Below are 23,779 nucleotides of genomic sequence, written 5' to 3'. Positions count from 1 at the left end.
CAGCTGTGTGCTGTTTGCTGCTGATTAGCAAATGTTAGCATGCTAACAGGCTAAACTAAGATTGTGACCTTGGGAAATGACAGTGCAAACATGCTGGGGTTTAGCAGATGTAACACCAGCATGTTAGTATCTTCATCGTGAGCATGTTAGAATGTCGATGTTAGCATTTAGCTCAAAACACGACTGTTCCTTTATACAGCCTCACTGAACTGATAGTGTGAACTTGTTAATGTGCAATAAATAAGGTGCATTCATCTGTAGAAAATGGTTATAGTGCTATGATATCCGGAATATAATTTATTCTCAGAGAAACAAACTAACATACAAAACTATACAAAATAATCTTGACTTTTATGCACAATTTGGTACTTAGCACCACTAGATCATTTGTTTTCCTTTTGAGGTAAGACAGAATGCAGTTTCTTGTTATGAGGCATTTGCAAAAGCAACACCACGATTTGTTTCCCTTTTCTAACAAAGAGCCATGTGGGAGTGCGCTGATTTCAGGAAGCCTTGAAATTATCATTAATTATTATTAGATGTACTCAGACAGTGTTGTAGTTAAGACACAGAAGGAGATGTCATCAGTCTGAGTTAGCAGACTGCAGGAAAATATTAGAGTCATTTAGTTTCTCATCCAAGGTCCTCATTAACGATATCAAGTCACGATTGTTTTTGCTTCCCTTTGTTTGGCATGCTTTTACTTGTGATGTATTTCGAGCCAAACATGCTTCTTTTCAGATTTTATTTGGTGTTCCAAAAAAAAAAAAAAGAAGAAAAAAGGAAAGAGACAGACAATTTGAGTACTAAAAATAAACACATTTTAATCCAGCTATGAGGACATAATGGTATCACGATACATTTTCTGTAGCATTGTGTTTGCAACACAAAACATACATGCATCTGTTTTCTCTAAGCAGGACTGTGGGTTCAGATAGCAGCAAGGAGAGAGACAGATGGGATTGAAGGGAGTTCATCCTCCACAATCATGTGAAAGTGCATTGTCGTTTTCAGAAATACAGCATATTGCACGCTCTCCATGCATCCCGTGGTGTTTACAGTCGCCTTGTGCACAAGGAGTAGAAAATACAATGCAAAGTAAAAGATGGAGGAAGTACAAAAGGTAGGATAGAAGAAAAGGTAAAAAGGTTCAACACTGAGAACAAAATATTTACATTTTAATAGACAGCTAGAAGCAAATACAAGTTAGTATTAACTAGTGTTTTGCTTGCGTCCATTGCCATGGATTTGGAGTGGCAGAGGGAGAGAGGGAAGTTCAAACAGGGAGGGAGGAGAAGTCGGGAGTGTCGGGACTATTATAGATGGATGAACAGAGAGGGAGTAAGGTATGTGGAGTTCTGTTTCTCGTCTTCTCTCGTTTCAAGTATATATACTGTAAGCAGTATTATATAATAATAATAATATAAAAATAAGAACATCATTATGCCTTGCATCCACTTAGTGGAACGAAGCATGAGGTAGATAGACGAGAGGGCGTTAGGGGGTTTGCTGGCAGCCTTATCTTGGCGTGCCGAGCAGAGGTAGAGAGAAGGCAGGGCGGAGAGGATTAGACAGAGGAGAGGTACAGGCAGGCAGGGAAGGCAGGAGGCAGCAAGTTTAAATGATGCCGTATTTGGCCAAGTCGCTGAGCTCCATGTCGCCAAAGGCTTCCCATGGGCACACCACTGTGATGTCTGTGCCAAGACCCTCCATGCCAGGGATATCGTCACCAAAGCTGGAAAAGAAGAAACGAAGAGGTGAGTGGCCCAGGTCCTGGCATGTGACCTGATATGATTGTTTGCATGTAATACAGATATATAAATATAAAGGGTCTTTACCCCTTCTGGCCGGGCTTGGGTGCCTTGCTCTTGAATGTGCGGGTCTGCCTCTGCTTGAACTTGGGTGGTCCCTTCTTGGGTGTGGTGGGTCCAACTGCTCCACCTGGGGCCAGAGCACTTCCTGCAGGGGGGCTGGCGTTCATTGCTGCTGAGGGTGATTAGAAGACAGAGGACATTTTCAAAAAAGTGTCATTGCACATTTGTTTCCTCAGAGGTCACCATTTCTCTCATGGCTTTCTCTGACTTCTTCTCTTTAGTCCTCTGTCCCTGTCCCTATCTGCTGCTCTGTTAATCCTGTTTCCCTCCAGCTCTCAATGCCAATCAGTGAAGATTATGCAGATCAGTTGAAACAGCCGGATTAGCTCTAATCCCGCTCTGATCGACAGTAGACTAATTGCTCTTCTTAAACAGCAGGGATGCCATGTGCAATGGGAAAGCAACCTCTACTCTTCACCTCGATCTTTTACATTAGCTGATGTTTATTATTAAACTTTAAGATAATAAATAATTAACTGTTACAGTCACTCTTCAGTACATTTCTCTGTTATACTTTGATTTATTAGTATTTACACTGGTTTCTTTCCAACCTACTGAAGGCGCATTGTTCTCTGTCCTTGTCCTCATCTCAAATGTGATCTTAAGTAGTATCCTGCCTAAGCTCTGCTTCTCACCCCCCTTCCCCTGACTGCTGACACTGGTAATCCTGTTAAGGCAATTTTACCGAGATGAAAAACACACTGATTTGGTGCGTTATGTAACTCAAACACGTGCACCACCTGCATCAGCAACAGCAGATCTATACTTTCTGTGGATGGGGTTACAGAGGCTCTAGCTTTCTGCACTCATGTGTAGAGGTCTGTGAGGCTGCGCCAGAGCTGAGCTGTGGAGATGCTGCCCAATGCGTTTTAGCCATCTGTTGCTGTGATTGTTGCCCCTGAAGTCAATCCTCTTTACACACACCTGTTCTCACCTTTGAGTTTCTGCTCATGCCTAATTTTTTGTCGTTTTGTTTGTGGCGTATCTGTACTACTACATATGTTTAGTTTTCTCCTCTTTTAAGCTATTTAAATTGCAATATCAAACCACTTTATGCTAGCAAGTACAGACTTTTTAATAGTTCTCAGGTATTCCTTTTCTTTTTCACTTGTGTGCAAACGCTTTCAGTCATTCAAGCTGTTCATATATCAGTTAACAGTTTTAGACAGCAATACACAAATGCATGTAAAACAACCCTTATCATCAAAGTCATCTTCATCTAAAAGTTATTGGGAAAAGGTGTAGGAGCAGCAGCTGTTAACACACTGTAAGTTTTGTCTATTCTCATTAGTAAGTCAAGTCAAAGTTGAGTTCGATGTAGAGTTTGTACTCACCTGTTGTCACAGGTATCCCAAGATACTACCACCAGTCTCTGGTCAGAGCTGCTCCTCTCTTCTTGAGTCTGTGAGGTGTGTTGTCTGCGTTGTGCTTTTATATCTCCATCTCTAATCCCCACATCCTCCTCTTTCCAGTCACATGATCACCAGAAAAGGTCGGCTCAGAGAGACTTTTCCACCATACCAGCATCTTCTCCCCTCCCCCCCTTCCCTGACTCCACCTGTCCTGTCCTACTCGGTAGACAATGTCAAAGATCAATCTGGAAGGATCTGATTGGGCTTATCCCTCTAAACCTCAGCTTGCCTGCATTTAGAGGTGACGACTTGTTGTTTGTGTTTCAGGTCCATGTGAGATGCTGTTTCCATATGTTGGGTGTTGTTTATCCTGTGTAGCCAACCAGCAAACAGTGGCCCCCTCTTTCTTTGACTTTGTAGAATTTTGAATTTCTCAGTATTTCGACCATCCCTTGAGAAACAAAATTACATTTAAGATATGAAAAAAACATAGTTTCTGTTTTGAGCTTCACAAAAACAGTGTCAACACAAGCAGCTTCTTCCTATAATAGGAGCTGCATGTTTGGATTGTTAGTTAGACAACATATCAGTGAATCACTGCCTTCTTCAGCTGCTGGACATCTCTTCATATCTAAATGTTGTTGTTGTTGTTGTTGTTGTTGCTGTTGTTGTTCCAGAAAGTATAGATGAGCTTGTTGTACCATCAACTACACATGACATGTCACTTTCAGCTTTAAGTACATTTTATCTCCCAAGTATTCCTTCCAAATCAGAGTTAATTAGACATCCTATTTGTGTGTGAGCTTCTCAGCATGAGTTTGGCATCCTCACTGCGAGAGAGCTGCATCTGATGCGGAGAGCTTGTGGTACAGTAATCAAAGTGAAAAACACTAGTCACATATCTAAAAGTGTAATCTCAACTCAACAATTCATCCTGGAGTTTGGACCTGACGACGTTTTTGTTTTTACGGAGGAAACTGAACAAATAGCAGGTCCAGTTGTCCTTGACCTCATGCCTTAGGCAGTTCTTCTTATTTCTTCCTTGGACCTGGTGACTGAAAATATTCGTAGGTATTTTTTTTTTCATTTCATTGCAAGTATTTAAGGAGCAAAATAAGTGAATTGACAAGAGTTTAGCATTTAGAATAATATTACAATGTGCCTCACTTCATCAGGGTAGTTTTCATCATTCAAATTACACCCTACTTGAGGTAAACGATAAACAAAGGTTGAGTTCTATATTTACAGTGGTGAAAAATACTTTTGGCATCTGTGTGTGGAAAATGTTGATTAAATGGGAGGATCCCAGATTAGCCTGTTTGGAGACGGGACAAACACTGTGAAAAAAGGAGAAGATGCAATCACAGAGCTGATGAGAAGTTGTGTAAGCAGCCACTCTTGCCATTCTTATTTACACCAATCAGCTATAGTAACTAATATCGAGTAGTTCCCCCTAGTTCCCTCTTTTGCCGCCAAAACAGCCCCAATACACTGAGGCATGGACTCCACAGGACTCCGAAAGGTATGCTGTGGGATCTGGCACCAAGCTGTCAGCAGCAGATCATTTAAGTCCTGTAAATTGCAAGGTGGGGCCTCCATGGATCGGACTTGTTTTTCCAGCACATCCACAGATTCTCGATTAGATTGAGATCTGGAAAATCTGGAGGGCAAGTCAACACCTCAAACTCACTGTTGTGTTTCTCAAACCGTTTTTTTTAACCATTTGTGGCAGGGCACATTATCCTGCTGAAAGAGGCCACTGCCCTCAGGAAGCGCCGTTTCCATGAAGAGGTGTACTTGTTCAGCAACAGTGTTTAGATAGGCGGTACGTGTCAAAATAACATCCATATGAATATCAGGATCCAAGGTTTCCCAGCAGAACATCGACCAAGGCATCACACTGCTTCTGCTGGCTTGTCTTTTTCCCATAATGCATCCCGGTGTCATGTCTTCCCCAGGGAAGTGACGCACACATACTCGGCCATCCACACAATGTAAAAGAAAACATGATTTATCAGACCAGGCCACCTTCTCCCATTGCTCTGTGGTCCAGTTCTGATGCTCACGTGCCCATTGTAGGCGTCTTTGGCGGTGGACACAGGTCAGCATGCTACGCAGCCACAGACAGCGAGGCACTGTGTGCTCTAACACATTTCTGTTGGAAAGAAAGATGAAGAAGAAAGGAGAAACACCAAAGTAAAAAATATCAACCTGCTGGTGGCGTTAGAGGAAAAATCAAAAGGCTGCCAAAGTCAACAGGATGCATCCTGTGGGTAGTATGAAAGTCTGTACAGAATTTCATGGCAATCCATCTAGTAAATGTAGAGATATTCCAGTCTGGACCTAAGTGGTGAACCAACCTGATATTGTCATGCTCTTGTTTGTCTAGCAAAAATCTCCCTGGAATACTAGCCACAGATTGAAAGCATAATGCTCATAATTACAACTACATCTTTAATGGCTGTAATTATTAATCACACTAATTGATTTTACAATAAAGATTAAAAATACATCAAAATAATGTTTTTTAAATACAAATATTGTATATCCTACATTTAATTTTTAAGCTCAACTTCATTTGCCCTTTTAATGTATGTGTTAAGAATTGGGGTTGATCATATCCATTGGGGTTTTGAGGGCAGTCTGTTGGTGTCTGGTGCTAAAGAGGACAGTACAATGGCTAAGCCGCTTTAATGGTATATAGGCTGGAGATGAAGGAGCTGGGCTCTTTAAGAAAGCAGAACACAGAGAACAAGGCCAGTGTCATCAGAAATCTACCATCCTGGGCACTGTGCTGAGGATGTTCAGACATCAGTCTTGGATGTTGTGTTGGGTAACCCCAAGTTTGTCTGTGAAAAACTGAAGAAACAGTGAAAATGTTGTCAAATCGGTTTGGCTACTTAAAGGTACAGTAGGTGATTCTGTAGAAGGATGGGTGATTGTCGAGTCCCCAGCTCATCAAATACCTACGCTGTGGGTTAATTCAAACACAGATTATGTCAAGTCAATCAATACTTCTCTGACCCAGAGGCCTCACATACAGTATCATTGAATTTTATTGGTAAAAGTGTTGCAGACACCAATCAGTCATCATGTTAGACACAAAGGAGGTTACATGGCTTTACAGCTGCATGCCAGGACAAATTAATATATATAATATAATATGTTTTACAAAAACAAATGAATATTGTAATGAATAACATAAAGTCACAAGAATGGACAAATGTTTAAGAATTTGATGTGGATCACTTTCACAAACTTTACAAAGCTCCACCTAACTCTCACTGTACTCTTCAGACTGTGCCTCTGCTGCCTCTTTAGTGTAGGCTTTACAGCTATAACACAATGTAGGCCTTCAGTGTTTTTCTGTTTTGTGTCAGATTACATCACAGGAATGTTCTTGTGTTGTCATTTTGTCCTTATAAAACAAATAGTAGTATAGTTATATAATTACACTATGTAGTTTATAGTTTTACCACTTAATTCTCAGGTACAGACAAAGTATGGCAACCCCTGAAAATAAATTTTGCTTAGGGTAAAACCTGGACCTGGTTAATGGTATGTGTACAGTATGTTTTCAGAAATGTTGCTGGTAAGTATAGTTAAATCACCAAAGCTTGTTTACCTGTGGCCTCTTTAAACTATGCAGGCAGATCAAGACACGCGTCAGTTAAGGTTAATATTGATGAACTGGACTGACCTGTACATCATGCCTGTGCTGCGTTGTCGCCTGGATTGTAGGTCAATATGTCAATCTTGGAGCCCACCCTTCCTCTGTCTGCGTATAACACGCTAATACTTAGGCTACTAATTAGATTAACAGAGATTAACAAACAAACTTGGTATTGAAAAATAGCACGAGGGCAGCAAAGTGACACAGGCAACACTATATATGTGTGTGTGTGTTTGTGTAAAATGACCAACTTCACAGGCAGCATTTTTACAGCCTGTCAGATTTATGTAAACATCAGCTCAGTATGACTTCAACTGACAAATCTGTTCTTTCATGAAGCTCAGGTATTCCTGTGTGAAACCATACACTTCTTACATGGCTTGAGGACCACCATTTACAGCACAGGCATGCAGAACATTCATATGTCCCACATCTGTGGGACATATGCATGTTTGTTTAAGTTTAAAGATACCAAGAGTGACTATTCTCAGCTAACAGACACACATTTTTTTGTTTTTTTCCCCCCAATCAGTGTCTAGACGTGCCAGAGCCACAGTGGACATTTAGGGCACAGGGCTCAGAGCTCAGTGACAAACAAATTTATGTGTTTAAATTCCAAGCCATCGCTCTAAAAATAGAAAACGCAACCATTAACACACACAGTTTAAATGTTCTTTTAAAGATAGAATTAAGGCATCAGGGAAGAGGCAACAAATGCACCTACATTCACTCAGTTTCCAGCCAACTCTTAGTGTGCTTAACTCTTCTCTGCACCTTAAGGATAAAATATAAACTGTAATCCCAGCAAATTTGTATGGCTAAATAATGATCCATCTGCACTGAGGTCTATGTTCAGGGTTTCAGCAGGATAGAGGAAATGGTCTTCTTAAAGATGGCTCTACTAACTTACAGGTGGAAAGAGTTGTATGTTCCCAACTCTCAGCAAAAACACAGCTAAAGACACAGCCGCCATCAGAGCTTTGAGAAGCAGCATCACACTGAAACGTGTATTCATCATCATCTGGGACAGCAGCAAAGTAAACACGAAAACTTGTCAGCTTTGGAACACTTTTGAAGCCAAAAATGACAGGTTTTAGCAAACACTTTTTAACACTTTTTTAAACACTTTTTTCAAGGGTTGAGTTTCACATACTGATGAACCACACAAACCCTCATGTGTCATAACATGTCTGACCCGTATGAAGAGGGTCATAGAGCTCAGACTGTCTGCTTTGCTGGTGAATATGAGGTCAGATTGTGGTGGTGGAGCAGTATTAGTGCTGACAGTTCAGAGCATGTTCAGAGAGCAATGCACAGCAGATCACATACAGCCTACTTTAAACACACGACACTTCCTAATACCATCTCAACACTGACGGCAGTACTGACCTCTGACCAGAGTGCAGTTGAACTCTGTGACAGAAGCTAGTGTTTTGAACCGCTTCTCGGTTACCTTGAACTAACGATTTCACCTGTTTATTCACTACCTTTAATAAACTATTTCTACCAGTCTTTAAGCTGACACTTCAAAAGTCTATCCATTCAGTTTAGCTCAATATTTCAACTGCTTTATTGATTAACCTACTTTTAACTGGCTATTTTTACCATTTAACCATTTACCATTATTTTTCACTAATATTTTAATCAGTTGTCTACAAAAGCCAAGAACAGCCTGTGTTAATTAAAAAGTTAATCATTTCAATATCTCAAGAAAATGAGCACAACAAAACAAAAGGTTTTGCTCTTATTACTTATTTTTTTTCAAAGATCAGGAGTACCACGCCACTAGCAGCTGATTTAAGCTAAAAATGTTAGATCAAGGAGTACCTACTGCTGATCGTGCATCATACTGTGCTTAAACCTTACTTATTTATAGACATACGTTATTATACTGCTCGGACACCCACTGTTGAGAAGGTGTAAAGTAAAGGCTGTTTCTTTTCCAGTTCCCATAAGCCACTGAGAGGTCTTTTGGTTGACCTCTCAGTGGTATATGAAAGCCTTTCCCTAACAGGTAGTCATAATGTAAATACTCTCATATCAGCACACCAGGAAAAGCAAACCCCGAGTCCCACAGAGGAGAGGAGTGTGCATATGTCATGCTACATATGAATGTAATGAAGTCGTTTTCTCGTGATAAATTATCTTGAGAAATTAGCATTTAGTTTCCAGGACACAACAAGAAAAATGAACCTTTTCAAAAAAACTTATTTAAATAACTCATAACTCACCCATAATCTCGAAATGATTGCATAACAGTGTTTATCCATTAGGTAACTCAATTATTTTCATATGCTATTTTAAACATTTGGGTTTTTTTCAATCATATGTTACTTTTAGGTCAGTGTTTCAACTTCTCCGCTACCATACTAATTTTTCACCGACTTCCAATCTACATTTTCAAATTAGTGAGCCTGCTAGTTCTTACTGAATCTTTCCACGTACCCCCTGGCAACAGCACAAGTACCCCCCTGGGTACAAGTCCCAATGGGTGGTCATTGAGCTAAATGACACACTTCAGAAGCAAATCAGCACAAGTGCACAGCTACTTGTGGTCACATGTATGCGCACGACTTGTACAGTTCAACGGAAATCGGAAATTGTTTTGTGTCTTTCTGATTTTCTTATCTTTTCACATATTTCTCCATGTTTTCTAAATCCTCTCAGTTATTGTCTGATGTGTGAGTTTTTCATTGTCATCCCAAAATTAGCTTTAAATGTGATTTCAGTTGATCCCTCATATGCAGCCCCTGATTCACATGAAGCAGGGCCGTGGACCACCATTTTGAAGCCTCAAGTTTTTTCATTATAGCTGTTGCCATCTTGTTTTTGTTTGTTTGTTTGTTTTGTTTTGTTGTATTTTGTTTTAGAGCCAGGAGTGATCGTATCTATATGAGATGGTGGAGCTGGGGGGATAATCTCATTGGATCTGACTGAGAACCCGAGGTCATGTCGTAGTAGAGATTTGACAATCACAGAGTAGTCTCACAAAAAAGCACATTCTCCTTTATCATCTATTTTATTCTTAATGGGACCATAACCTACAAATGAGCATCATAAAATATAAAAAATCTTAAGGAAACTGTTTACTGAAGCAATAAATCAGGAGAGAAGCAGAATCATTTCCTCATAAGCTTACATGCAACCAGACTTATTTTTGCAACCAGTGGAGTCGCCCCCTGATGACCATTAGAGAGAATGAAGGTTTTAGGCGCTTCTACTCCACCCACTTACCATACTGTCTCTGGTATCATCTTGTTCAGTCTCTTCTTAAACTCTGCTCATTGTGCTGCAATGTCTCTTATTCTATTTTAACATTTCATTTGTCATGGATTTGATGTTGTGATCTACCCTTTAATTCTGTTTTATGCTATTATCATACTGTTGTTTTCCTAATCTATGTCATCTTCCAGCACTTTATGTGCTATCTAAATATATTATCCATAAAGAGTTTTTTGCTGTTGCATTGTTAGACAATGCATTTTAAGTTGGATATTAAACATCTTAACATCCCTGCTGTTGTTATTATCATTTTATTTCCAGTTCAGTCACTACCCTCAGGCCTCTCTTCTCCCCTTTGATTGAAATCCCATGGCATGTCTCAAAGAAATTCACTTCAAATACAACTAATGAATTTTCTCATTCATGCAAACACATTATGCATTTCCATTTCCTATCGGCTACGCTTCTGTAAGCTTTGAAGTGCAAAATCCCTTCACATCCCCATCATTTTTAGCCTAATACTTTTACTTTAATGGCAACTGGCAAATTTCTTTCATATGTGGATTTTTGCTATAGTAAATATATTCACTTTCATTCTATTTGATTAACAGGATATTTTAATGAATGTTGTATTTCCATTTGAAAGCATTCCAATGTATTTGTACCGCTCTGCTTTTAGATTAGCATTTAAAGAATATGTTGCTCATGTTTTTCAAGTCATCATATCACAGTAATGTTGTTGACTTGTTGAGGTACTTTGCTTTTAGTGACTTGTGGCTTTAATTTGCAGAAAAAAATTTTAATTATCATTTAAACTTGAAAAATAGTTTAAATGATAATCATCAGCTTCACCAGAGGGCATCTTCAGGAGGGAAGGGTAAGTCTTCTTTTCCATATTTCTTAGTTTTTCCTATAAATGAACAATTTATCCTTTTCACTGTTGTTGCAAAGATCTATTTCTGTTTTGGTATCTTTCCAGGGATGCTGGGAATTTTCCTTTGTGTCAGTGTTATGTAAGACTTTAAGAAGCCAGCGTGCTGACCTAATTGGACACCAGGAAGAATTCTCTGAAGGACAGATTGACCTGAATCTCATTTCATAGGCTTACGTTGTTTGTCGTCATCTCCAAACGTTTTCAGAAAGTCTTGTGTTCTTCCTTTGCACAGCACAGACACTTTGGGAAGATTGTATTTTCATTCATTCCTTTATGTTGTTTCTTTCATATTGAAAATCATCATGTTGAATTTCTTGCACTCCTTGGGTAAAAAAAAATCAATCTTCCCATTTGATTCTCCCGTGTGCCCATGCAAAGTAGGGGCAGCAAGAGTGTACTTCTTTGGCTGGAACCATTCCCTGTTTCCTCTGAATATCCTCAGCTAAAAATTCTGATTATGCTTCATAAATGCATAACTTTTCACAGAAGAGTCATAGCTATAAAAACCCCTCACACTGAGGCGAGCTGCGAGCTACATGTGCAGCAGCAAGTATGTGGGTGTGCAATTATTAGTATGCCATATTTCATTTGAGGCGGGCAAGAAAACATCGTGCAGGAAGGAAGGAAGCAGTAGACAACCATTACAGCAGAGTCAGAACGTAAAGCAGGAGAATAAACATTGAGATTCGTGTCGCACAGAAATTGCTGAATGCTATTTGTTGAAGCCCAGCCTCAGCTTTGATGCTGTATGAATCAAATGTGAAAGCAAGGACAAAATGAGAAGTAGGTGATTTTAATGTTATTTTCTGAATGGTAAAAAGTGTGCCTCACGAGTTGTACTGTGTTGCATCAAAATCCATCCACACAATGACTGTCCGGGGAAAGGAAAGAGTATCACTGGCTGAAATTGAAATACATAAAGATCACATAAACTTTAAGAAATATAGAGACAGGAAGTACAACAGGGAAAGTGTGTGCTGACGTGGCCTTGGCTTTGATGTCAGTGGAATCAGAAATTATAGAGAAGAGAAATGACAGTAATGAGGAAAGTTTTTGCTTTTTTTTCAAGGATGCAGACTGAAGAGAAGTCTGGAAATTTCTGTCACAATGATTTGACTGCTGAGTTGAGAGACAAAACCTTCAGCACAAATTCACAACAATAAACAAGACTGAGAGTGAGCAAACAGCAGTGCGGATGTTTAGCAGACATGATGTTTACCATGTCCTCCATCTTGCTAATTAGCGCCTGATCTTAAAAAGAACAGTTCAACATTTTGGTATGGACTTATTTACTTTGTGGCAGCGAGTTAGATGAAGCGATCGATCGGCCTACCACTCAGATGAATCGATCCTCGTATCAAACTCCCTGCCAGGAAGGAAATTCAGTTCAGCAAAAAAAAGACAAACATCAAACAGTGAAAAAAATAAAAGCAGCTGGTGTACAACAAGCAGAGAAAGAGATCTTTTGGCTTAATCAAATTCCATACAAACAAACTGCAAATGAGTTTACAAAAACATGAGACTGAGGAGGTCTCTTTACCAGTCTCACTGAGGAGACAGTCGCACCGGCTGAGGAGAAGAGCACAGAAAACCTTCCAGAAAGATGAATTAACAGAGAGAACAGAAAGAGGCTTACCCTCCTGCCCTCCTCTTTATTGGAAGATGAAATACCAGAGCAGAGGGGAAGGCACTTTCTGTTCTCTCTGTTAATTCATCTTTTCTTTCATTTCTTATGCAGGCTCAACAAATATCATTATGTGGCTGTTTCATCAGTCTGCCCTCTACTTTAAAGCCTAATGTGATATTTCATCTGCTTTTCTCATTACTTGGATTTTAAGTGATTTCTTCCTGAAGACACAGGATAAAAAATTAATGCTAGGAACACTTATATCATACATGAGGAGCGAGAGTCACAAAGAGCCGAGATTTGTTCAGAAATAAGAGCGATAATCACGTGGACTTTGACCTGACAAGGGGAGCGTTTGGTTTTTCATCCTCCTAAAATGCGAAAAACTCTCCCTTCACACTATGACATGCCCACGTAGTGATAGTAGTCGAGCCAACTGTGCAGAGTGGGTGTAGAGCAACACAGAAAGGTTTCGAAAGACAAGGAGCACAGGAGGGCAAAACAGTGAAAGTGAAGTACAGTAGATTGGAAGAGAGGGACGGCTGCATTGGGCGAGGCTGAAAAGGGGAGCTGGAGCTGGAGCTGTAATCTGGGATTTAAGGCTTCCATTGGTATTAAGGGAGGACACTTATTAGATTGGAGCTGTGAGAGTGTTTTCTGCTCAGAGGTAGAGACTAATTGGATATCACCAAATCAGAGAGCCTGACGTTGTCATGACAGTGGATAGCGGAGGTGGATGATGCTCACACGGGCTTGAAAGCAGTGGAAACGGCATTAATAGCAGCTAATAGAGGCTGATGGTGCTGAGGCAGCCTGGAGACAGAAATACACACTATGCAAGCACACATATAATACACTAATATATAGACTACTGTTGCGTAAGTGCATGATTTTATTGAGCTCACATGCAGTCAAGGAAATGTGAATATGTACAGCAAGCTTTCATAGAGTTGCACACATTCTCCAACTGACGAAACAGAAGGAACATGTTCAGGGATTGATGTGTGTCTCTGTGTGTTGGCATGCGTGACACGTCAGGAGAATTGATGCTTTTGCTGTAATTAGATTCCTGCATATCACAAATCTCAAGCAGAGGAGTCGCATTGCCTGCAAATCAGTCCAGCATCCTGCTGCAGAAAAATATGAGGCAACCAAAGGTGGGAGCAAAAGGGCAAAACATGCAGGGGGTGGATATTGTGTTTCTGAATACAAAAAAAGAGCAATAAAAGATTAAAGACAGGAGGTTGAGTGGAAGAGAAATAAGGAGGCAAAAGGTTACTCAGTGTAGCAAATGCTCAGAGGCATCCCTCAGAGGCTTTGCTCACTGGCACGATGAAACAGTCCTGCTGAGGGGGAATTAGTCCTTTGAGTTGATGTGATGTGATTTTACATTCTGTAGTGTCACGAGGTCATGTTTCAGTCTTAAATCACACACGGTGTGACGAGAGCCCTCCTGCGGCTCCCTGCGGCTCCCTTCCTTTTCATTTTACATTGTGTACACGTTCCCTGTGTTTTCTGTTTGCCCGCAGACCTGATAAATGCTGCATTCATATCTGGATCGAATGAAAGGGAATGATACATAAGAAGGGAAAAGCTTATTTATGACTGTTCTTTAAATTTTCAACAGCCACATACTTACTGTGTTATAAAATAAAGGTAGGAAAAGAAAAAATGAGTGAGCTGTTGTTCTGGGTCTGTTTCATTACTGACCTGTCAGTGCCATAGCTCTTTAACAATAAATGTGCTAATTAGGTAATTACTTAATTTACTGCTACACACATCCTGACAGCTTTTAATGTGAGCATCTGTTTCCAAAAAATTCGCATATTCAGTGCACTAAGTCTACACCTTCTTTCCTCTCTCACACACGAAGACACAACAACATTATACACACACACACACACACACATGTTTGGATTGCTTACAGAGCCTGTTTTTGCCGCATGACTTGATACACGGCTAATGAACAAGATTAATGCCTGTTTATTTGTTTACGTCTTCTGTTGTAGCCCATAAATTCACAATCTGTTCAGCTTCATTATTCAGTCCCATGTGTGTACGAGGCAGGAGATGCCCTTGGCTAGCTAAACATCCCATTTCCAGCCCACAGTGTAGTAACGTACTCATTAATACTTAACAAAGTCTGTAACAATGTGACGCCGCGAATGCTGCTTTCAGGCAGTTGTTAAAGCTCAGGAAGTCGAGAAATACACATTATAGATCCTGTATGCTGTGAGTCGGGAGCTGAGATATGATAGATTCAACAGCATGCTGAGAGAGAGAGAGAGAGAGTTGAAATGGGAGCAGCAGAAAAGCTTTATCCGATAGAACGTACATCGCCATCTTTCCAAAGACGCTGCCTTTTTTCAACCAACAGCAGAGCAGTAGAAGTTGTGCTTCACCTGCAAAATGTCAGTGAAAGACACTCAAAGTGGTACGAAATGATTACATACACACAAAATGACCACTGATAAACTGTGTCAGTTCTATGTCTATTTTAGTCTGGCTCCTTTGTAACTTAATGGTCTCCAGGGCCCATATCCTTATAGTTCATCTCTGGTTCCACTAAAACCTTTATCAAATCATTCTAGTCCTTTTGACTTATCAGACTGAGGAATATATCTCTAAAAACCCAATATTAAAAAATGTTTAATATGCCAAAACCTTTTGCATGAGGTTGTCCATGCCATGCTATGCCTTTTTTTAAAAAAATCGCATCAAGATTTAAAGATCAATTCATCCATGGGGACATTTAGTTGTATATTTGTACTCTTTACTAAATGGCTAACAACCAGCTCTGCTGTTCTGTTTTTTATAGATCACAGTGAACTTAGACATCCTCCTCTGCGCCCAAATCCCAGCTGGAGATATGTGGAGCCAAGGTGGAAGTTTCACTTCAGTCCCTCACCCACTCACAATGTTGCAATGTGCAGACACAAAACAGCAGCAGAAAAGAAGGATGGTGTGAGAAAAAGTGAGAAAAAGTTCCTACAGAAAACCAGGAATAAAACTAAGAGAAGTTAGAAGGGAAAGAGAGAAAGACAGAACAGAACAAGAAGAAAGAAGAGGAAAGAGGAAGGGGAATTAAGAAGAGATGTTAAAAGTAAATCTTCAGACAGTGCTCATAGAAAAGAGTAAAAAGAGGAGAAGAGATTAGGGAATAGCATGTTCCACCTCTCCCCAGTTACCACCATCAGGGCTAATATCTCATTACTAGTCTTCGCTGGCAGCTCTCAGGCAGTCAGGGAGAGGTCAGGAAAGCTCCAAAGAGACCAACGAACAGTGAGGCTCTCATTGAGCTTAATAGCATAAAAGTCCAGAGACATGGAAAGACTCTGAGGAGTGGTCTCAAAAGGCGGTGCATGAGGAGATGCTTTCATATAGCTAATTGAGGGAACAAAGGTAACATTCACATGACTCTACACATTCAAATGTTGTTTTAAAGTAAGAAGCCAGAATTTGTGAAAATGGAGACTCCTTGTGCTCCACAGTGTTATGTCTATCTTACTTTAACAGGAATGTTTGGTATTCCATTTGCTTTGGCAGGAGAGGAGGGGAGAGGAGAGGAGAGGAAGGGAGAGGAAAGGAGAGGAGAGGAGAAGAAAGGAGAGGAGAGGAGGGGAGAGGAAAGGAGAGGAGAGGAGAAGAAAGGAGAGGAGAGGAGGGGAGAGGAGAGGAAGGGAGAGGTGAGGAGAGGAGAAAAAAGGTGAGGAGAGGAGGGGAGGTGAGGGGAGAGGAAAGGAGAGGAGAGGAGAAGAAAGGAGAGGAGAGGAGGGGAGAGGTGAGGTGAGGAGAGGACAGGAGAGGTGAGGAGAGGAGGGGAGAGGTGAGGAGAGGAGGGGAGGTGAGGTGCAAAATACAGGAAATGAAGCTTTAAGTGAAGAATTACAGTATTGGCAAGCAGGAGAAAGAGACAAGTCGTAAAGTAGGAACTCATCTGGATAAGTGCTATGTCTTTCAAATATAATACACATTTATTCCTTGTTGTGTACATTTCATGCATATTCCACTCTATGCGGTTTTATGTTGAAGCATTTATATTCCATTAAGAGGACCATTACGGCTGTCATCACTCTGTTACACCTGCAGGGGGCAGATGAGTTTCACTGTACAGAGCAGGGCCATTCAGCTGGTGTAAACGTCTGCTTTAGTCACTGTGACAGAGAGGGTGAAAGAGGACAGATTACTGAGGTTTCACACTCCTGTATGTGTGACCACAGCGCAGCATAACACACACCTCATGCATACCATAGTCTGCTATGAATAAAATATGTGGTTTTGTGGGTAGTGCTGTTAGTGTGTGGACTTTCAATCGTTTGCACAATATTATCTGGGCTTTAGATGCAGTAGATAGAGCCTCTCCTGCAAGACCTGAGCTTATTGCACAGTTGTTTTAGTTTTAATATAACAGTACGCATAGGTACAGATCATGACATATTATATCACATTATGCAAACATCTAAATAATTTGATTTACCACACGCGCCACTAATCAATTCTGACCACAAGAGGGCAGGCAAGGGTTAAAACAAACTGATACCAGCAGAACTTTGATATGCTGCTTAGCTCAGCTTGTTGAGCTCTTATGTGCTCCATTTTCTGTCTAAAGTCCCGTACATCCACTGCTGTTTCAATTTTGATTTGGTACATCAGCTCATGCCTAAACACACTTATATCACAAGGACAATGTTAGCATGGTGAGTTTAATGAACAAATCGATCAAATCAACATTTTAAGTCATCTCCAACTGGCTCCACACAGCACCCACGATTGTGGAAGTTTATCTTTACTCGTCCTGCCGTCATCATTCAGGGATACATCCCTTCTAAAGAGGTCATTTTTCTGGGAGTTTGCTAGTCTAAAATACAACAACAGCTGAGAGAACGTGAGTCTGAAAGAAGCTGAAGGGGTTGTTGGGTGCAGCCGGTCAGGACCCATGGCTCTCTGTCAGTGCTGCCTGCGTGTCAGTGGTCAGTTGTAGACGATGTGTTGGTTCATTGCTTGGATGTCTGTGTTAGTGGCTTCATACATGTGATTACACTGACCGCTTTTGACAACCACAAAGGGATAGAAAAGATCGAGGGCTGGCATAAAGGAAAGATTCAACCAAAACGGATGAAGAGAGGGCAACACACACAAAGCTCACACGTGTTTTATTGTGTCATCAGTATTGAGAGGGACGGACAGAGAGCAGTATGAGAGGTGGCACGAGACGAAAGAAAAGGTGAAAACTGAACGAATGTAGACGAGAAACTGAACTTTCAGTAACAGAAGGAAAAAAACGCAGAGGTTGACAATATGACAGAAGAGAGCAATATTACAAATGGCTTATTATAGATACAGCGGCTTTTAATATTAAAGCCTGGTCACACCAAAAGGTGATGTAGTGACTACTTGCTGGTGAAGCCTGCAAGATAACTGCACCAGTAGTTCAGTCTGTTGGGATCTGGGGTTTGTGGTCCTGAGTGTGGACTGGTAGGTGGAGAGGTGCCAGTTCACCTTTTGTGCACCACCGAGTTACCAAGTTACCACCGAGTTTTGGAAGCCTTGATCTGACAGTCTGACATATTTTCACAACACACATGTCAATAGATCCTGAGTGTGCGCTTGAGGGTATTTTGGGTCTTTGCATATGAAAATGAAAAGTGACAACAGAATAAAAGCTTCTATCTTTTTACTTTATCTGTAATTTCCTCTGGAATTTGTCCACTAAGATAGGCCTACATCATTCCACTGAATAAAAAACAACATTTTTAAACAAAAATAAAGGGAAAAAATAACACTATTCAAGCTTTTTAGCACAGCTATTAATGGGACAATATGTTCCCAAAGTTTATTTAACACATGTCTTTGTACCATCAGCTGGGGTTGGAGTAACGGTCTGTAAACCATTCCTCTTTTGCGGAGCAGCTTATACTCTGGAAGAGGAGGTTAAATCAAAGTGAATGGTGCAACAAAGCTAATGCTACAATAGCTTCCTCCATTTTAGATTCTCTGGTGCTGCATCCTCTTAAAGGTAAAGTCTGTCAAGAAAGCTTACTGTGGGTCAAGGCATACATTTTCAGGTCAAAGTTCACCCGAATTAAACTTGATAGAAAAATTGTGGCAATTCCACTGGAATGAAATGAATTTGCCACAAAATTTCATAGTTTAAAATGTTGGCATGGCACACTTAACCACCCAGGATAGCCATATATATAATATATATACATATCTATACATTCTGCGGCCATACTCATGCGTGTACACATTTTGCTGTGTCTGGCCTTGCAAATTCTGCATGAAGTCCAGCTGCAAAGTTTAAGTTTAGAATCCCAAAAAGAACCAATATTGAGTCCAAGACTTTGGGCTTTGTATAATTAGCAGGAATACATAGCCAAGAGGCCAAGAGGCCAAGAGGAGAGGATGCAGAACAACAATGCAGAATCATACAGTTCAGTTTTAAAACCCCGAGGGAGAGAGTTTGCTAAAAAGGCAGATAAAATCAGAGAAAAAGAGAGACATGCAAAGCGAAAAACAGTTCTTATTTACAGATGAGCAGATTGTTGCAGTTACCTTGCTCGTGGTCATGCATAACAATCAATGTGAGGATCTTGCGTGAGGAAATTCCTCTACTGCAGATTACACCACTGCACTTTCATGCATGCCTTTCATGTCATCACATGTTTGAAGTGTCAGTTTGTGAACGGTGTTTGATGCAGCACAATTGTGTGGATGTGTATGTGTGTGTGTAAGAGAGAGATTCCTGCCAGGTGCGGGTGGGTGCTGGTTACTTGCCCTGCTGGTCGGTCTGTTAGAGTTGGCACCACAGAAGAGCAGTGGGGCACCAAAGTAAATAGCACGTCAAATGAAAAAGTTGGCTTGTGCTCTTATGAGAAATAGAAGCTGATTCTACTGATGTATGTATGTACACACACACACACACACACACATGCAAACATGCAGCATCTCCTGAATGACTTCAATGTGTCAGCAGCTGGGGTGACACATTGTAATTAATTTGTAAGTAATTTAGTCTGTGTTTAAAGTTTAGCAGCTCACATGTCAAAGCCAAGCCATTTTATGGCAGGATTATAAAGAGAAGAGAAAAAAAACAGAGAAACTTTGCACCAAAGTTAATTTGTGTGTTATCTACAGATCAATACCAACCAATCTTCCTGAAGCCTGTCACTTAAGATTAAACCCGAAATTATGCAGAACTCAACCTGATCCCCGTCTTTTGCATAACTATTTCCTATTTCCTAATTCCAATTCCTTGGAATGATGTACTTATATGATCTTGTCGTAATAACAGGTTGGCTGCAGGATCAAGAGATTACGGGAAATGGAGGGAAGGCTGTGAGACACAATACAGTGTTTGTCTTCAGCCAGATGTGTCTCTTATCCCCACCACACTCAGTTTGACAGCTGGAAGATATATTGTTACGAATGTGAGGAACTTTTAAAACAGAATTATTCCTGGATCAGCAAGTGGAACACAATCTTTGCCGAGTTTGGAGAAGAGGATAGTCTGGACAACGAGAGTGTAAATATTCATTTCAGTCATTTCTGGTTTGAGATCTGAAATCCAAACAAATCTGCACTCTGTCATGTAACACCAGGAATTACATTACATTAATAAAAGTGATCACAGGAGTACAAACTGATCGCTGTGTTCCCCAACTTGACGCTTTATGCATCAAATTATGTTTAAGATATACAGGAAAATATGGTGATTTTGGATTGATGGGCAAGTTGCAAAGGTGCACGAATAGAAAAAGATGTAACGGAACAGTTTTTGAGAAATGTGTGTAGCATAAAATACAATAACCATGACACTACAGCCAGTTAGCTTAGCTTAACATGAAGACTGGAAACAAAGGGAAGCCTGACTCTGGTAACAAAAGAAAAGGTAAAAGGTAACAAAATCCCAAAATCTGCCTTCCAAAAAGAAAAGTCTTTCTTCCCCCTTCAACAGTCTTCCCTAACCAGCTCCTGGCTCCAGCTTCGTAGTTATCACGCAGACATGATTGGTATTGATTTTCTCATTTAACTCTTTGAAAGAAAGCACGAAAGTATATTTCCCAAAATGTCAAACTCTTAAACTGTTACGCAGCACTTTGCAAACCTATACAGTTAAGTTTAAGAGTACAGTGTTGTGGTCTTTGCTGTTCTTTCTTATGCCTTTGCGTGTTAACACCGATGCCTTGTGTTTCTCAGATTAAAATAATGCACTAACGCTTTGGATCTTTTTACAAGAAGCCTTAATGAAATTGTTTTATTTTTCTTCTGTGTAGGCATGGAGGCAGGGCTGAGGGTTGGTGGAAAGGTGATGAGAGGTGAGTCCTGAAGTTGTTCACCATATAACTACACTGTACGTGTGTTCTTGATTTTGTTATTAGATGATGAGGCCAGGGAGGGAGGCCAGAGCAAATGAGAACAGGCAAAATCCTCTGTCCCATTTTGTTACAGCTAACTTCTCTAAATGTTTCTGTGCATGGGAAATCACACAGATTTGCATTTCAAATATCAGTAACAATAAATAAATACATTTTTAAAAAAAATAGACTTCAATATACATGTGGCCTGCAGGTTGGCAGTGTTATGCACCAACCATAAATCTACACAATGTTTTGGTTGACGTTCATATGGCAGAATTCACAGCCGCAGGACAACAGGACCATCAGAGGCTGAGAGGAGGAGGACAGTCCTGAGTAATGTCTGTCCCTCATCCAGTCTGGCCGGATCTCCCTCCCCTCCCACAGACAGAGCCACAGAAGCAGCTCACACCACATGATGTTTTCTGTCTGAGTCACTCACTCCTTAATGTGTCTGCTGTTTTCAAATAGAATTTTAAAAAATAAGTGAATCACACCAATGACTATTAAGAAAATAAGGCATAAATATAGCAGGAAAAATGTCTGGATTTGTCACTTAAGGGCTAAACTGTTTTTGGGAGTTGATGTTGTTGGATTAGTGTTTGTCTGTGTTCTGTCCACTCTGACCGAATGAGCCACTGAGCAGCCTGAGGTACACCTGCTCCACCGCTGAGGGAAACACAAGCCTGCCCAGACAGGTGAGAGTGTGTGTAAATGTAGACATTATTTGGATAGTTTACACATTTGTGGCCTTGCCCTCATGGTGAAATTCAGACACTTTCCTTCACTTTTTTCACCTCTGCGTTTTCTCCCTCCAAATCCTCCCTCTTTCCTTCCATTCCTTCTTATTTCATCCACATCCTCTACTGGGTCTACAAGCTCTTGCTATCGTAACGATCAGTCTCAGTAGAGTTTGATCCAGTACTTTTCCTCCTCCAAGGCTGTATCACTTCCATCGCCTCCTCAGACCTGCCCCACTTACAAAGGCCTTTTATTATCTCCTGTATTGACCTTTCTCTTCAGTTCAAGCCCAGATGTGCAGGTGCACTCTGTTAGTCACAACCATGCTCAGCTCCGCCGGGCGTATCACATCCTGTTTTTCACTTGCCTCTGCTTTTCATTTATCGTCTGTTTGGGCCTCTGGCACTCTTTCCTGCTTACAAAAACATGGTTCTGGCCCACTAACTTGCATTCATAACATTTCTTAAGAGCTAGATATTTTGTTACAACGCACAGACATGGGCAGGCTGACTGGTCCGAACAGGACATTAATTGCATAAGTGGGAGTGAGGAACAGGAAAATTACTGAAGTAACATGAAGGTGTAAAAGTGGATGAAGCACATGAGGAAATATGACTTCAGAGATGGGCAGAGAGAGGGTATAAATAAGAGAGAGGTTTGGGAGGATAAGGGTTGATAAAAAAATGGAGTATTTGACAATTCTTTTCCATGCAATCACCCTCTCCATCTTTTGTAGCTCAGCCCTAATGAACTCACAAATCCCTGCTGCCATCTGTAAGCATTTGTAAAATCAAAAGAATCAAATCCCTCTCATTCAACTCTCTTTCCCTCCTTTGTGTTGGTATCTGATTATAAATAAATTGGACATTTAATAATCTGCGTTAAAGAACCAAACCGCTGCTCAGTGGTTCCAGGGTTAACAGCCTATATGACCACATCACTGAATATGTCTGCAGCTCCAGTGTCAAAAACAGCCAAGGCAGCAACAACATGTGCTTTCTCTCCCTCTCTGAAACCTGAATTCCCCTCTCTTATCTGTCTGGGGTTTATCTCCATCTTTATGTCTGTGCTAATGTTTATCTGTCTGTCTGAGTCCTGCTGATTTCTGGCATAGCGTGTCCTACTATTCCGGTTTATTTACTGTTGGTGAGGGTCTGCTTTCACACAGATATTCACAGAGTGTTCTGGCTGAGCCAAATGTGATGTGGTGTTACGTAACTCAGACAGAAACCACAGGGGAGGTTGTTCTGTGTAACTAGTGCATTAACGTTAACGTAGGTGTACTAAAGACTTTCTGTGTGCAACAGCCCTTTACTTTGTTTTACCTCAACATGATTTTCCAGGTTGGATGGTTATTTTTTTGCAGGTGATGGAGTTTGTACACAGTATTCAGAGCACGTATTTAAAAGGACATGAACCTTTCTTTGTTTCAAAAAATATTAAACATGTGCTTCAGATACAGCCATATGGCACCATCAGCTAACCAAACTACATTTTGAACTTGATGAAGTCCTTTTCTCTGATTGTTTTTTCTCCTGTGATGAACACAAAGCAATTTAGAAGAGAAAAGAGAGTTCATCCGCTGACTTCAGATCTGTGCTTCAAGCTATAGACACGTAGTGGCCCCAAAAGCACAATATTTGTCTTTATAAAACAAATCAAGTGAAAATAATGCGTTTCCAGAAAAAATAATACTCAAGTGAAGTGCAGATATTCAAACTTACTGCACTTAAGTACAGTACTTTGTCACTGTGCAATGCCGGTTCTGAGATGGTGTAACTGCTGGAAAGTTTCCCTGCAAGGGTGTTGTGCTTTGTGTTGCTAGAATGCCAGCACTAGTACAGTGGACTGACATGTTGTTTTATACCCAGAAACGCAGAGTTCATGAGCTCACAGTCTCCATCCATGAAAGTTAAAGGTTTTGTTCCCCAAAAAATTTTAAACAGTTAGTGTAGTGTAGTCGGTACTTTGAAACAACGACATGCCAATCAAACACAAG

At 40.6% G+C, this 23,779-nt stretch overlaps 1 protein-coding gene across 2 annotated transcripts; it reads right to left on the bottom strand.

The window, feature by feature from the left end:
• Positions 1 to 790: 790 nt before the first annotated feature.
• LOC124073414 (retinal cone rhodopsin-sensitive cGMP 3',5'-cyclic phosphodiesterase subunit gamma-like) lies at positions 791 to 3,370 on the bottom strand. 2 transcript variants are annotated; one of them, XM_046415597.1, is made up of 3 exons: positions 3,209 to 3,370; positions 1,839 to 1,986; positions 791 to 1,735 (listed from the first exon to the last, which is right to left on the bottom strand). In XM_046415597.1, exons 2-3 carry the CDS (start codon positions 1,979 to 1,981, stop codon positions 1,618 to 1,620), a joined length of 261 nt encoding a protein of 86 aa, XP_046271553.1. In that variant the 5' UTR covers positions 1,982 to 1,986; positions 3,209 to 3,370; the 3' UTR covers positions 791 to 1,617. The 2 variants fall into 2 exon arrangements, with proteins under 2 accessions (XP_046271553.1, XP_046271554.1); XM_046415598.1 differs by having other exon boundaries at positions 1,839 to 1,983.
• Between the last annotated feature and the right edge of the window lie 20,409 nt (positions 3,371 to 23,779).

The sequence above is a fragment of the Scatophagus argus genome, chromosome 16 (genome assembly GCF_020382885.2).
Source record: "Scatophagus argus isolate fScaArg1 chromosome 16, fScaArg1.pri, whole genome shotgun sequence".
Lineage (NCBI taxonomy): Eukaryota > Metazoa > Chordata > Actinopteri > Scatophagidae > Scatophagus > Scatophagus argus.
The sequence above is the reverse complement of the archived record's forward strand: the minus strand, read 5'-3'. Positions and strand labels throughout refer to the sequence as shown.

What these genes read in the sequence shown, in the direction of transcription:
- LOC124073414 (XM_046415597.1), bottom strand. Translation starts at nt 1,981, where the DNA reads ATGAACGCCAGCCCCCCTGCAGGAAGTGCTCTGGCCCCAGGTGGAGCA. An exon ending in CCCAAGCCCGGCCAGAAGGG is followed by an intron (nt 1,736 to 1,838) that starts GTAAAGACCCTT and finishes CTTCTTTTCCAG; the next exon opens with CTTTGGTGACGATATCCCTG.